At 35.4% G+C, this 15,465-nt stretch overlaps 1 protein-coding gene across 1 annotated transcript; it reads right to left on the reverse strand.

Annotated features, from left to right (window-relative positions):
* Positions 1 to 12,360: 12,360 nt before the first annotated feature.
* On the reverse strand, positions 12,361 to 15,429 carry LOC105834847 (ADP-ribosylation factor-like protein 6-interacting protein 1). The gene is made up of 5 exons (XM_036285910.1): positions 15,286 to 15,429; positions 14,989 to 15,122; positions 14,139 to 14,376; positions 13,064 to 13,148; positions 12,361 to 12,994 (listed from the first exon to the last, which is right to left on the reverse strand). The coding sequence occupies exons 1-5, from the start codon at positions 15,310 to 15,312 to the stop codon at positions 12,894 to 12,896; spliced, it is 585 nt and encodes a 194-aa protein (XP_036141803.1). The 5' UTR covers positions 15,313 to 15,429; the 3' UTR covers positions 12,361 to 12,893.
* Positions 15,430 to 15,465: the final 36 nt, after the last annotated feature.

The following is a 15,465-nucleotide window of genomic DNA, read 5'->3' on the forward strand; positions in this document are numbered from 1 at the left end:
TAAGCTTGAGTCTCCGCCAGCAAGCACCCACCAGGATACTACATTCTCGAGCTTTCGAGCTCTCCGTCGGGTCCCTACATAGATACGAATGCACTTCTCGGAGAGATGGCCGTCGACGACATTGCTCGGCAAGACACGATGTGTCTTTTCTGTACGTCGAGCCGGATTTACAAACTCACAGGTTCACACAACAAGTAACGAAACTTTTTTTAATGATAACAAGAGAGAGTGTATTAAAGGCTGGAGATATGGTCACGACATTTAAGAAAATAATCTAGGGATCTACAAGATTAAAGGTCTCTCTGTAAAACTTTTCTTGCACACCTTGCCGTAGATAAAGGTCGAGTCTTCACGGAATATTAGTTAAGATATTGTATATTAAAATACGAGCTTCCATCAAAGTGCCATCCACTTGTAAGTGCCAATTGTAGGTGAAGGTAAGAAGAATTTCGTTGCTGCGAAGCTTTCGAGTATTGTCCAGGCGCACAATTGTAAACTCGATCACGTCCGTGAAGTTGAAATTCGCATAGATAACGCTTTGCTCTGTAGCCGTTCATAGAATAGAGGAGAAAACGCTTACGAGTAGACATCAAACAGTCAACGAAAGAAGAGCGCTCGCAGCTTTCCGGCGTATTTTTTTTAAAGCTTCGCCGTGCTTTGCGTTCAGAACAAAAAGAGGCGTTTGTCACCCGCTCGAAGACCGAATGCCGTGCGAGCTTCGTTCATCGGGTACTCCGACCAGCACACACGCGAGCTTTTCCTTTCGAGCGCGTACGCCCCGCGCGTTTCGCGCCTATCTTGGTATGGTCCCGGACTCTTTTTCCCCGTGGCTCCTCTGGCAATCGCCGGAGCGATTCCACGCACAGGGACGGGGCTGTCTCACCAATGCACGCGACTGCTTGCGCGAGCACCGCGCGTGCTTTTCCCGCGGCGCATCCAGTCTGTCAAGCTCGTATATGTCCGTTCCTTGCAACGCGTTGACCAGCCGATCCGGAAATTCCGGAAGCACGCCAACCGGTCGAAATCCTCCACGATGGACTTCTTCCCGAGAAGGTAGCGCGTCTCCGCAAGCTCCGGCACTGGGAGCTCGCACGTCGATCTTCCTCCTCAGGCGTCCGCCTGGACTATTCTCCGCAAGCTTGCGCGCACTATGTTCCGCTCACAGATTCTCTCTTTCTCTCTCTCTCTCTCTCTCTCTCTCTCTCTCTCTCTCTCTCTCTCTCTCTCTCTCTCTCTCTCTCTCTCTCTCTCTCTCTCTCCTCTCTCTCTCTTTTTCTCTCTCTCTTTCCCTCCCTCACACTCTCTCCCTCTCTCGTCACTCTCTTTCTCTGTCTCTTTCTCTCTCTTTCTCTCTCTCTCTCTCTCTCTTTCTCGTCGTGTGCCCGATGCTACTTCATGCGCGAGTACCGCTCTCTCGCCCGAGCTTCTCCGCCGCTGCTTCTCCCGCTGCGCGATGCGACGCGTATCGCGCGCGCGAATAGTGCGTACGCACGCGTGGTTGCGTATACGCGCCGACGTCCCCGTGCGTATACGTGACTACGTGACACGGCCGTGTCGTGTATATGTGTGTGTGTATGTGTATCTGTGTGTACGTGTATGTGTTTCACGCGTACGTAGAGTATGTATTGTGTGAGCGAGTGTAATGTGCCTTTGCGCGCGCGGCACTGTCGCCAGCACCACGTTCGGAGCACCCGCTCGATGAGTTGGCCGCTCGCGACTGCCAGAGCTTAGCCCGTGGCCCCGAGCTCGTGCGATTCGCGGTGGTGGTGCGGTGGTGTGGCAGTCGGCAGCCCGGCACCTCCAGAGAAGCGTGGCTCTCGTCGCCTCGCCAGAGAGAGCGGAGCGGCCGCGTCGCAGCAACGCCGTGCGAGCGCGGAGCGGTCACCTAGCCAAGGTCTAAATTGATTTTTACGGCGACGGCGGCGGCGGCGGCGGCGGCGGCGGTGGCGACGCGCGTCGGCGTCCCGACGCGGCGAACGTTTCCCGTTGCCCGGGCAACCCCTCAACGATGACGTCATGGTTCCCACTGCTACCCCTTTTGCGCTCACCGCTACCGCCTTTCCCAACCGATCCGCCGTCGCTGCCCCCGTATTTCCACTTTAGCCTACTTGCGCTTTAAGAAACGCTGGCTTCCAGCTCCTGCCCGCCCGCTCCGCACTTCGCATAGTATTCCTAATGAGAGGGAAAGAAAAAGAAAGGGGATGAGAAAAGGCGAGAGAGACGGAGAAACAGAGAGAGAGAGAGGGAGAGGGAGAGAAAGGGAGGGAGGGAGAGAGAAAGAGATAGAAGTTATCCCAAATCTCCGTGTCTACTTCTCGCCTTTCATACGAATCCTAGTACATTTATCGTACCGTTGTGTTTTCTCGGTTTTTTTTTGCATTCATTCATTCATTCATTCGTTTGTTCTTTGTTCTCGTTCTGATGATTCTACACAAAGATCTCCTCTATTAAAGTATTAGGCTTTTTACGATCCTTCCGACAAAAAACTGCTTTTGCCATCAAATCATTAAAATCAAACCCTCAGCATTAGAGAATCTTCTTTCAATCTACCATTTTTGTCATTTTCTACATCTTAATATAAAGTCAATCCGGCTTATTTTCAGTTTACTTTGTTATTCTCTCACGTAATCCGTCATTCTCCATCGTAATCGAGCTTGCTCCAGACTTACGGTCGGTTTAGATCCATCCCTCGAATAGGTAACCTTGACTCTTTTATATTACATTGTCATTACGATTTAAAAGAAGAACCGAGAAGCAGTTATTTCAATCTCATCAAAGGAATTATCCGAATGTTAAGAAGAACGCATTTTAAAATGCCTGACACGTGCATAAATGAAAGTGAAAAGTGAAATAAAAGTGGCTTCTGTTGTACTTTGGCTTTTCTTGCACGGCAACATTTACGAGCGATTTATTCAACTAAATCCTATTACTTTCTTTGCTTCTCTCATCTTTCGTTTCTCCCCGTGATAAACAATGCTTTCCCATCCTATTTATTCCTTTCGCCACTTATTCTATTTGCGCGTTCATGTGTTATCCACCGAGCCCAGCTCTATTCTCTTCGAGATTCTTTTCGTTCGATTTTCTCGTATTTTTACCGTTCCGCTTACACCACCAATATCAATCACCATAGCTAGACCCCTTTCCCTTATATTTTCACCTTGGACTATAATTTCGGGTCGTTTGTCTCTTCTTTTCCTGGTGATTTTCCGTTTCTACCTGTTCTCTCTTTTATCTTCTTTTTTAGTCACTGACTCTTTATTCTTCCATATCTCTCTTGTTCTTTCATCGTGTATAGTCGCATTTCTCATCGTCTCGACGTTTATTGTTTTAATTATAATTTTAATTTGTACTTTTTATTAGAATTCTTATTCAAAAGAATTTTACATGACATTTGTATTTATCTAATTAATGATTCATATATATCTTAATAAAAAAGAAACGGCTTATTTCAATTTCGCACATATTTTCCGTTGCTGTTGTTTTTTCGTTTTTTCTATGTTCCTCATTTCCCGCTCGTTACAATCGAACCAACTCTACAAATTACGATCTCATTTTTCCATGTTTTTTTGTCATCTGACAAATACGTGAGTATAGAAAAAAATCTTTTTTTTTCCTTCTTTTTTCTGTACAATTTTTCGCTCCTCTTCCGTTTTATTACCGCGAGCTTCACACGTTTCCCTTGTTCATCCGGTAAGTGTTACGTTATTTTTCAGCTTTCTACTGGTAGCGATGCAGATGTTTCGTTTAAGCTTCCATTCATTCGTCTTCAACAGAACGACAAGCAGCTGGTTTCACGGTTCCCTTCCTTGTTGTCAGTTAGTCTGATGGCGACGCTTTGTTGGTGCGAAATAATGTACAGTAGATTTCATTGGTCACCATTGACGGAATTCAGTCAAACAATTTTTAGAAAATGCGTATTTTACTTTAAATTTGTAATAAAAAATAAAAAATCCTAAATTATTATATAACTTGTTATATATAAATTATTATAAAAATAAATATATATGGATGTATATATCTGCAAAATGTATGTAACAAAAACAACAATCTAGTATTCTAGGCACAGTAGGAAAATACAGTAAAGAAAAACTGGAGAAACTAGAGAAACTGGAGAAAGAGACACAAGAAGGAGTGTTTCGCCGCCAGGTAAATTCTCGACTTTAATGAACATAGAAAGAGTGCAACTTGAAGACGAGAGTTACCCTCCGGCAGAGTCAGTAACTTCTCGTAAGACGACCCTTTTGCGGAACATTCTTGGAATACGTTGACAAACACCTATGATAATAACTTCGGCATGGACATGTAATATTTCGAAAATAATATAGCGAATTATAAAGATTGAACCATTATTCTATTTCAGATTTTAGACAGAGATTTTATTTCAAGATAATTATTATCTCGAAATATCCTTTTTTAGAGAAATACGCCGAATAATATTGCCTTGTAATAAATTCTTTGTTACAATTAGGTTACATAAAAAATGTAACAAAATATTTTTATCTCTTAAGTATAATATATCAACTTAAGTACATCACTTAAGTAAAATGTGTACATATTTTGAATTCTTAAAGACAAGAATATATTATTATTATTTAAGTATCATTTACTTTTATTTTACTCTCTTTCTTGAATTTAGTTCAAAATGCACTTATCTTTATACAACTTTTTTATTCAGAATTCGACATAATCTTAAGTGCAACAATTTATCACAGTCAGGAAAACCCTGAAAAATCGCCGTTAAAAAGACTTTGTACACGAGAAGTAAACTGAAAGTTTAAACAAAGTAGTGGAAGTAGCAATGTGTCACAATATGCTCTTTTTTAATGAATTTTGCAAATATAACTTCTTAAATTCACAATTGATGTAGCTGCATTTTTTGGAGTATATACCGCAAACGAGAGCCTATATCTCTCTCTTTCGCGTATTTTTCTCCCATTCTTTTTTCTCTTTTCACGCGGAACTTTCAATTAACGTCGCGTTTCCGTTTGTAATCGGGGCGGGGTTTTTTTCATCGGTAGTTTTTTGCGATAGTTATTGCGGCGAAAAAAGACAAAAAGTTCGCAGCATTGTGTCGATGTTATTGTTCTGTGAATTAAAATAGTTGTTCTCTATATCAATCATGGCTTCAGCAATAAATAATATGCGCGGTTTTCATAATATTAAATAAGTGAAATTTGTGTGTGTGTATGTGTAATTTAGTATATTAAACTAAGAAAATCATTATTATACAATATAATATATTGTAAATATATTTTTATCTGTTTTTTAATTACCTATTGCTATCATTACTTATTGCTTATCAAAATTTTAATTTTCCATTATTTTATATTAAAAAATAAAGTTTCAAATTTTTATTCTAAAATTATTAAAGTACATACTGTATGTGTACTTTCCCTTCTTATTGTTCAAGAAAACTATAAATATTGATTTAACAAAAATGCAAGTATAGGAAAAATGTTATATATATTGTACATAAAAATATAGATTTTTGTATTAAAAATTTCTTATTTTAATAAATTTTGGCAATGTGTATTAAAATATTTTAATGTAAAATAATATAGTTGATTTACTTTTGTTAAAATACGTTCTTGCAACGTTTTCTGAAAAATAACATTGTTTCAATCAAAAGAGAAACCACTTTGCTTTCACAGCTGGCAAATTTGGAATCTTTGATCCTCAAAGATCAACAGAAATTAAGGACGCGGAATTATTCGACCAAGAATAAGACCAAGTATTCACCAGAGCTGCGAAATGCCTGGTAATTGCGCCACGTTGGCTACTAAACCCTTCGTTAAAAATCCTCCTTCCACTTTCTCTATTCGCAGTATATACTAATAGAGACAAAGATTCCGGAAACCAATATAAGCTAACTCTGTTTTAATCTTTTACTTTGATGATTAATTAAGATGTATACATTTTTTTTTATTTTAACTGCTTTTTATATATTTAAAATTTGTATCTTTTTAATTAAATTTGTTATATTATTTGAATGTAAAAAAATTCTCATATCAAAGTTTAAATACTATTATACATTCTAGGAAAGTAGACTTCGAATAAAGATATTATCTTTGAATCTAAAACAGTTAATGAATCTATCAAATCTTTTGATAAATTATACATTTTATGTGTCTGAGAATTTTGATTGCTTAGCATTATTCTTTCGATAAAGTATTATTTTTAAAATATCACTCAAGGAATTAAAACAGACAAACAAATCGCACGAAATGTAACAAAAATACCATGATTAGTGCACTAGTTGTAAGTTCCGAGACTTAGATTCGATCTTGTCGATAAGAGGATTACTCAAGACTTAAAAGCGGACAGAAGTGTTAAGAGTACAAAAGAGTCTTCGAGAACCCTGTGTCCTTTCGCGGAGGCAATTCTACGTGTCCGTCCTGGTAAAATTTCACCGTGCAGTTTCCCAAGAGTTTCCCTATCAAAAGTTGTATCGCCATCTCTCCACGGGGCCGTTTGACTTTGGCGAAAGTTACCGTTCTCCGAATAACGAACGGAATAGTTTCTTCTTCGGAAACTTATGCCGGCAATGGGAAACGCTCACTCAGATTTCAAACATCTCGCGACAGCTATAGATCTTTTATCAGATTGAAACGGTCCGCGGACGTAAAGTAATGTACGGGGAATCATATTCTCGTCGTTAATTGCAAAACTTGTAATTATTAATCAAGCATTTTAGAGATAAAATAATACACTGAAAAAAATTTACTAGAGTGAAATAAATATCTTTTCAAATAGTACCAAGCATAAATTTTGTAAAAAATAAATAAATGTATAATACATTTTCTAAATTACAGAAAATGTTATCTTATTTGAAATAAATATTATTTATTTTTTACAAAACATTCTAAGCAATAATTACGAGTGATTTTTAATCCACTTCTCTCAAGTTTTTATTTCACTTTAATCAATTCGAATAAAATCCAAAATTCAACAATAAAAACTGTTAAAATAATAGCGGAAAATAAATATCAAAAAATCAAATGTGAGACTAGCATAAATGTAATTTTGTTACATAAAATAAAAAAATTCTCTTAAAGTTTTTATGATATTAAAGGCCACCTTGCATATTTCTTACATAATATCACATTTTAAATGCTTTCAAATCAGCTGGTATTAGAAATCTCTTTCTTTCTGCTTTCTCTTGCCAAAAATTTATAAAAATGTGTAAAACAATGTATTCATTGTAATCTATGCTTATCGCTTATCTAAGCAAAATAAAAATACACAAAATAATTACGCAATAATAACAAAACATAAATGCATTATTTACCAATAGTTGGTTCTCTCTATTCTCTGTTGTCGGTTTCCCTGCTGCGTACTTGTGGTGTAGGAATTTCACATGGAAAGAGTTCACGCACGATATTCCATTCAACTCTGTGCCGGCATTTATTCGCTCAAACGACTGAGAAAGAGGAGGAGGGGGGAGGAGAGAGAGAGAGAGAGAGAGAGAGAGAGAGAGAGAGAGAGAGAGAGAGAGAGAGAGAGAGAGAGAGAGAGATGAACACAACAAAACGCGTGCTATAATACTTCGGTATCTCGATATTTATCGAGCAATATTCAAGCTTATCGAATTACAAAAACTCGCTGGTGGCCGTTCGTTCGACAATCCACTCGACGTTTTTCACGAGATTCTCGATTTCCGATGCATTCCGCGATGAGCGAATAAATCTGCGGCACTGTCGGCGAATGTTCGAATTCACATTAATGGCAGCCGGCGCGTCGGAATCGGAATCGGCGACGCGATTGAGACGAACGCGGTTTAATCGTGTCGCATTCGCATTCCGCCGACGTACTCGCACACTTGAGACCTTTTGCACACACAGGTCTCATTAGGCACACAGCACTCGCGATTGAAACGAGCGAGTAAACGCGAAGGTTCAGGTATTCCGCGAGCGCGATTCCAAAGCGACGCGAACGTTACGTAGCGAACGCAAGACATGGCGGCGCTTTGAACATAGCCGCGCGTGCCGATGACGGATCACGTGACGTCAACCGATATATGCACCGCGCGGGAAAATCGAGCGCGACAAAAAGGGAGGCGGAGAAGGAGCCATCGATCAACTTCACTTCCGAAAGCTTCGCAGAATTTTGGGGGGAAATTTCGTGGAAAAAATTTGAAACAGAACTTTCTCTTCGTGATTCTGCGAAATGCCGCGTGTTTCGTGAAAATCGTGCGAGAAAAGAATAGTTTTATAATATTTTAAAATTTAGTTTTAAGATCTGAAAATAATTTTAGTAAACCTTCAAAATTATATGAGTCGCTCAAGCTTTCGTTGCTATAATGTCAAACCTTTTTACATAGCGTTGTTCATAATAAATATCATAATTATTAATGGGTCCAATTAAATTTATTTTTTTAGATGTGTCCACACAGTTAATTATTTAAATTTTTTAATACTTCAATAAAATCGTTCTTTCGTGTAAACAAACGAAAGTTCTACGCTTTGTGATAAGACATCACCAAAAACGAGCATCTCTCGCGCAATCCATCGTAAGCCTCTCAACTTTAAAAGTTTTGATCATAGTTTTGTGGCAATCCATTGTGAATGACCCTCGTCTCCCATTACTCGCCGATATCCGAGCACGAGCGGGTGTTCGGGGACAAACGAGGACTTTTTGGTTTTGAAGAAAACGTAAACTAGACGAGTTTTCCTCTCGTATTTCGAACGCATCAAACGTCAGGACACGGTGACCGCTTTAAACAGTAATCGCATGTTTCGTTCCATGTTTCGTCATCCGATCGCCAATCGAGGAGTGAACGGTTCGTTTCGTAACCTGACGACTCACGCATTGCACCTTGCACTCGGATCGACAGATAAGGTTTCATTTCGCACGATACATCATATCACATGAGATAGAACGTACGCGCGTGGCGTAATTAATTTATATTAGCTTCCCGCAACCGAATATGCAATTTATAATTTTTATAATCTTACGTCATTCGACTGACTGAGATTGCATTAGCAACTGACGCGACGAAAGAATCAAATTTTGACCCTTTGGCTATTACGCGCCAATAAAATAACTTTCCGTTAATCAAATTTTTTAAGAAAAAACACTAGTGTATACACACAGAGAAATATTTCAAACTGTAAGTTTATTTAAATTAAATTGTAAAAATATTACTCTTGTTTCAAGTATTCAAGTATTCAAGTGTTCAAGTATTTCTTTGTTAAGTATTTTTGCAAATCTGTCATATAAATATAAGTTTATCATAAGCATAAAATTTATTTAAAATATATTTAGAATCCTAGTAATTTAATATCATTAAGTTAGAATAAAAATTTTACTTGTTTATTCTAACGTTCCTTCGATAAAATTTTATATTTTTTAAAAGAATATACATTCTTTTTTTATGTACAAGATAATAATTAAGCTTTTCTAGAATTTGGAACAAATATATTTTAAGACTATTATCAAGAAAATATACTTTGTTAAAAAAACCATTGCTTAAAATAAGAAAAATGGATTGAATAATTGCTTTTCTTAAAAGTAGAGTTTAATATATTTCAGTTTGTGGGTGTAGTGGCTCTCTTCGTACCTCGATAACTCTCGTTGTCAGACCGAAATACCTTCAATTGTTTTTGACCCACATTTTTTTCACAATGCATTATTATATACAATCGCCAAGAGTTCGCAGTGTAATTTTTTTTTACGCAACAGTATAAATTATTATTTTTTAATTGCTATAAACACAATATTATTTGTAAAATTGTTTCAACTACGTCGATCACACGTGTAATTGTCGTACGACTAATATTATTCAATCGCGCTTTGCCAACTCCAAGCCTATAGGCAATTTTTATTACATAAAATAGTGTGTTCACAATCAATATTTTTTTTCTTTCTTAAATTCTATTCTCACATTTTTTATTCACGAACAATGAACCGTCACCATCATTCGAGAAACGCCGACGCAGTCCACTCAGTACGAATGTGTCTTTATATCCACCTTCGACATGATCGAAAAGAACGGCAGAAACGTTAATTATGACTAACGACTGCAACGGGATGCAACATATGAAACCGGATGCGCACAAGACGAAAATGATATCCTATAAACTAGGATTATACTTACTATTTATATTTTGTATACGGAACTTGCATTAATTAGTATACGTTTGCAGATTTTTTAATATAAATATTTTTTTATATATGTATATAATTCTTTAATAATTTCTCGCAGAACGCGACATGTCTCGATTTCCGCATGTGTGTTTTCGATTGCGAGGGATTTTTAACGGATTCAATTGTGCTGCTGTCAATGCACCGTCTAAGAATACTTTCCGTTGAAATCGAAATACACAAGTTCGAAAGCAGAATAATTATTAATTATAAATTAATAATACATGAATTTCAAATACTTGTTTAACATAGAAATACAATATCTCAAATTTTCATGAACGCTTGAATAAATCTACTTCAAAATTATTTTGCAACAATCTAGCATCGCTTTATTGAAAATCAGATATGACAGCAGTATTATAACGCGAATTTGTTTTCAGTTACAATTTCAGTTACTATGCGTCGATGTCAAGAAGTAAAGGTTAAAAGGCTCAATAAAATCTCGCGACATGCAATTTGCACGTTTTCAAAAGCTCCAATGGCTCGTCGATAAAGCGATAAGACAATCATCACGATTGTTTTTTTGCAGATTGAGCGCTCTTTTCCATTCGCGTATCGCTCTTTAGACTGTAACTCATTTCGCACCCTCGGCTAATTCTCGAGGCTAAAACTGAAAAATGCTCGTGGAAAGTCGCCGGCAGGCGTTTGTTAATCCGGCTGGTATTAAAATCGAGGTCGCGATCCCTTCGCGCCCTCGTCCACTTCGTGTGTTCACCCTTCACGATTTTTTTTTTCTTTTTTTTTTTCTCGTTTCACAAACGCGCAAAAGCAACCCCTCGAGGTAGTTGCTGACAGTGACCGTTCTGTTTTTCGATTCGTTGAAATGTTGATTTAAAGCAGGCCATCGAGCTGCTTGTAACGTTCTCTGCGATAAGTGATGATTTACATAACTGAAACATGTATGATACTTATCTGGGTTAACGAAGGATTTCTGCGGAATGGGCGAGTCCTTCAAACGAATGAGAAACGGATAAATAACGACTTGAGAGATGACTCAACCATCGTGAAAAGTATCACAAAAATAATATTCGACTATTCATTTCATATGTTTTTATAAGTTCGTCCTCAATAAATTTCTATTATATATTTTCTAAATAGAACAGAAATTGCTTTTATTTACGTCTTAAAAAATAAATTCTCGTATCAGTAATGACTGTTATATGTAACAATTGACAGATAAAATAATCGCGACGAAATAATTAGACGAAATCAACTATCATAAGTTATACAAAATACTTTATACTTTATACAATTATATAAAATTGCAATTAAAAATCAATTTTATAAATTATAAAATCCATAAAAATATCTACTTAATGTAACATTAATAAAGTACTTTATTAATATTACATTAAATAGATATTTTTATAGATTATATATATAATTTATAAAATTGATTTTTGATTGCAATCTTTGTAAGAGTTCAAAGTACTTTGTAAAAGTATACGCGTTTTTCTACACGTATTTATATTTTTTACACGTATATTATTACGCGTTTTAGGTTTCTTTGCACTAATCTAGATCAACTTTAAAATCGATTTACTTTTTAAAACTGAGAAAAATATAAAGAAAACTAAAGGTATATGAATCAAGCATTTATTAATATATAAGTCAAATCAAATCAAGTTTTTTCAATTTGTATTCAAATCAAAATATTCTGGATTTACATTACATATTAGTTTAAAAATAATAAAGTATTTTCAATAACATAAAGTATTTGCAATGACCTTTCAATAAGATTTAGTTTTTTATTGATACTTTTAATAGTAATTACAGATAATATATATCAAAGATAAAAATTATAAATAAGAAATAAAATAAAAAGATAATTGCTAGATTATTTACGTATTTATTTTTTTTAATTACGAAATATAAATACTATTAATCATTCTAACATAATTAGCTTTACACAATAGAAGGAAATCATTATGAAAGGCACATCAAAGTTACATGTTTCATAATATTCAAAAATTGCTTATGTAAAAAGGACAACATAAAAATAAATGCTTTCCAACCTTAGTTTCTCCTTTCGCGCTTAATATTTAAATTGTCGAGCCTGCTTAGAGCAGAATTTGGTACGAAAGAAAAAGAAAAATCATATGCCTGCCCTAGTGTTCAAAAATAGTCGAGCTCCTATAGATATATGTGTTCTTATATGTGTCATCCCTATCGTTTTATGATAAGCTGGGTTTTGGCACTTCGATATCCATTTCCAAATTTTTAAACCTGATGATTTATTTGACATTTTCTAAAAGGACTTTTACTCATACAATATACCGTAACAGATATATCTTATTTTGTAGAGAAGTCATAGAGTTATAGAACTAGGCACATAATTCTAAATAAAATAATTTAAACTAAGATTGGTGAAAGACGGAACAATTTTATTAATTCTTGGAAGTAACGTAATACTACGGCAGACTTATGATTATTATAATTAATTATATCTACGTAAAATATAAAATCACATTGACAAATACAATATTAAATATCACTCGATAAAGTGTAGTGGTATCTGTTTTTCTTAGAGGACTATACATTATACTAATCTCTTATAATCTCATTAAAAGCGGAACACTTTGACTACACTTTTCTTTGAACGAAACTGACGCGCAAATACACACGCGTTACGAATATACATGTAAAATCGTAGATGTAATATTGTAGGATTATGAAGAGATTTATATCGAGAGAGCATATGAATTAAAGGTACAAAGAGTTTTGGTGACCACGAGATACGTACGAAACGATTATGATAAATGACGACGAATTAATTGATTATATACATATTTCACGGTCCAGCGCGCTCGTCCTTTGTGTCTAAATCCTGGCGTAAGAAGAACTGCGATCACTAAAAAATAAACAATACTTAGCGTAAAACTATAAACAAAAATTAATGCATTCTATATAAATTTATTACCTATGACGTAAAGCAAAAGCAAATTGTTGACCGTATTACCGATCCATGCGAAGAGAATGAGAAAGAGTATTGTTGCGCTGTAATACTGCAATAAAAATAAAAAATGTTACACAAAAATGTTGCATAAAATAATGTAATTGTTTTACTTTTGAAACGTGAAAAATAAGTAGAGTAAAATTTTAAGGGAACAATTTTAAACAATTTCTTTTAATATATATTTTAATTTTTTGAGCATAAAATTTAAACATAAGCATTTTGACCATAAACATTTAAATTGTAATTAGAAAGTTTGCGATCTGAATTACTTAACACATAAATACAAAAAAGAAATTCTTAGTGATTAAAGCCATGACTTCTTTTATTCCAGAAAAGTATTTGAAAATTACTATAATAAATACAATTCTGAATATAGCATAGTACACTTTGTATCACTGACATTTCCTACAAATAAACCATTTTTTAGCATCTATTTGATAATAAAAAAAAATTGATAGAAATAGAATTACAAATAATATTAAACACTATTCGAAATAGTATTTAGATCTCAGTTCAAAAGTGTGTTCAGATTTGTATCTAAACATTTAATGTAATACCATGCTCAAAATAATTTTCTCAAACAAAAAGAAGAACAAGCAACTTTTACACAGTAAGGTTAACAAATGATTGGCTGCGTTCAGCAGAAAAAGCAGCCTTGCAACTGTTGGAAAATTCTTCAACACAATTGGTTCTTGCTCTTAGTTCCTGTTAGATCTAAACATATAAACCAGTCGTGTTGAATAATTTTACAACAGTTACAAAGCTGCTTTTTCTGTTGAACGCAGCCATTGTTGATATCACACAATAACCTCAAAATTACCAAACTTAAAATTACCAAACTTAAAAACTTATTTAATTCAGAATTGTGCAAAATTACACCACCATGTATGAAATTATACCACCTTACTTTATGTATCCAATCAACTTTGAAAAGTATTTAATAAATTAAGATCTATGAAAAAGATATGCAAAAAACACAAATCTTTTTTTAAAATCTCGTGTTTAACACGAGAAAAATTTTTGAGAGAAATTCACTTACAATATTTGGACGATCATGTCGAATTTTTGAAATAGACGCCAATGCTCCTTGCACTTGCAATATGGTAGAAGAAAGATTTTGACAAATCTCAATCAATTTCTTCTCCTTCTGTCCAGTCCAACTCTGTGCGTTGCACAAGACTGAGGTCAAAATTGGCACAAGATAATCGACGAGGGCAAATACCAGCAGACATAAGGATATCATTGTCAACAGAGCTGGTTCTAAAATCCATATAGCACTGTAATAGAAGAAACATGATTATTTTATACATATGTTTATTTTCTAATAAGTTTATATCCTACAGAATATTCCTAAAAGATATTAAAGCAAATTACTGAGATCTTTCAAATTATTAATTATATTCAAATTGACTTAACAAAGAATTCTAAATTTGTTTACACAATATGTTTAAAACATTAATTCATTATTAACTTTACTTTTTGCCCTCTTCATTTTTTACATACTTTAATTAAAAGGAAGAAAAAATTAGAAATTTTGTAACATTAAAAGTAAAAAATATCTTCTTAAAAAATGTCGATAATTTGCTTTAGGATATCCTTAAGCTTCGTTAAAGTCTACTTAAAGAATTAATCATTAATAATTTTGTTTAATTTGGTCATATGTTTTTCTTTTGTAATTATTGAAGATAACAATCTAGAAATTTGTGGATGTGTGCCTTAAAATTTTGATATAAGAAAAATTAATTCCAAATTGAACAAAAGATTTGTAGTTAAAAAACATAGTTGGGGTGTGTGTATACATGCATACCTCTCTGAGATATATACACACACATATACATAGCATGCATGTTAAAAATAACTTTTATTTTTATAAAATTGACTTCATTTACCAGAATATCACTGTCACAAGTCCAACAATCAGCCCGGGATGCCAGCTACGTTCCCACAGGAGAATGGAATTTAATGGCAGGATTATCTCCCGCCAGCATTCCATCTTTCGCTTCAGTTGCTTCATGTGTTTTTCCTAAGACAAGAATGCACACAATCAATCTCGACGAATCGAGTCTCACTGTCATTGATTTTTTACTGTGCTCTATACAGAAGACGCGTGTTCAATCAAAGGAGAGGACGAGTTTCAGCTGATTCCAAGTCACAATTCAACACCACGGAACCGTGGTCGCACTCACCTTCTCGACCGTCCCGTCATCCGTCATCGCGGCGTGAGGATTTGTGAGAAGAGCAGCGCGTTTCGATTCGGCTACGCAGCGGCGTCAAAGTGATTCGGTGGCGGCGGCGGCGGCGGCGGCGGGGAAGACGTACGATACGGCGTAGGAGTCAATGGCAACGCAGGGGAGAGCCTCGCTCCG

The sequence above is a fragment of the Monomorium pharaonis genome, chromosome 4 (genome assembly GCF_013373865.1).
Source record: "Monomorium pharaonis isolate MP-MQ-018 chromosome 4, ASM1337386v2, whole genome shotgun sequence".
NCBI classification, from domain to species: domain Eukaryota; kingdom Metazoa; phylum Arthropoda; class Insecta; order Hymenoptera; family Formicidae; genus Monomorium; species Monomorium pharaonis.

What these genes read in the sequence shown, in the direction of transcription:
- LOC105834847 (XM_036285910.1), bottom strand. Translation starts at nt 15,312, where the DNA reads ATGACGGATGACGGGACGGTCGAGAAG. An exon ending in ATGACGGGACGGTCGAGAAG is followed by an intron (nt 15,123 to 15,285) that starts GTGAGTGCGACC and finishes TTCTTGTCTTAG; the next exon opens with GAAAAACACATGAAGCAACT. An exon ending in GACATGATCGTCCAAATATT is followed by an intron (nt 13,149 to 14,138) that starts GTAAGTGAATTT and finishes TTTTTATTGCAG; the next exon opens with TATTACAGCGCAACAATACT.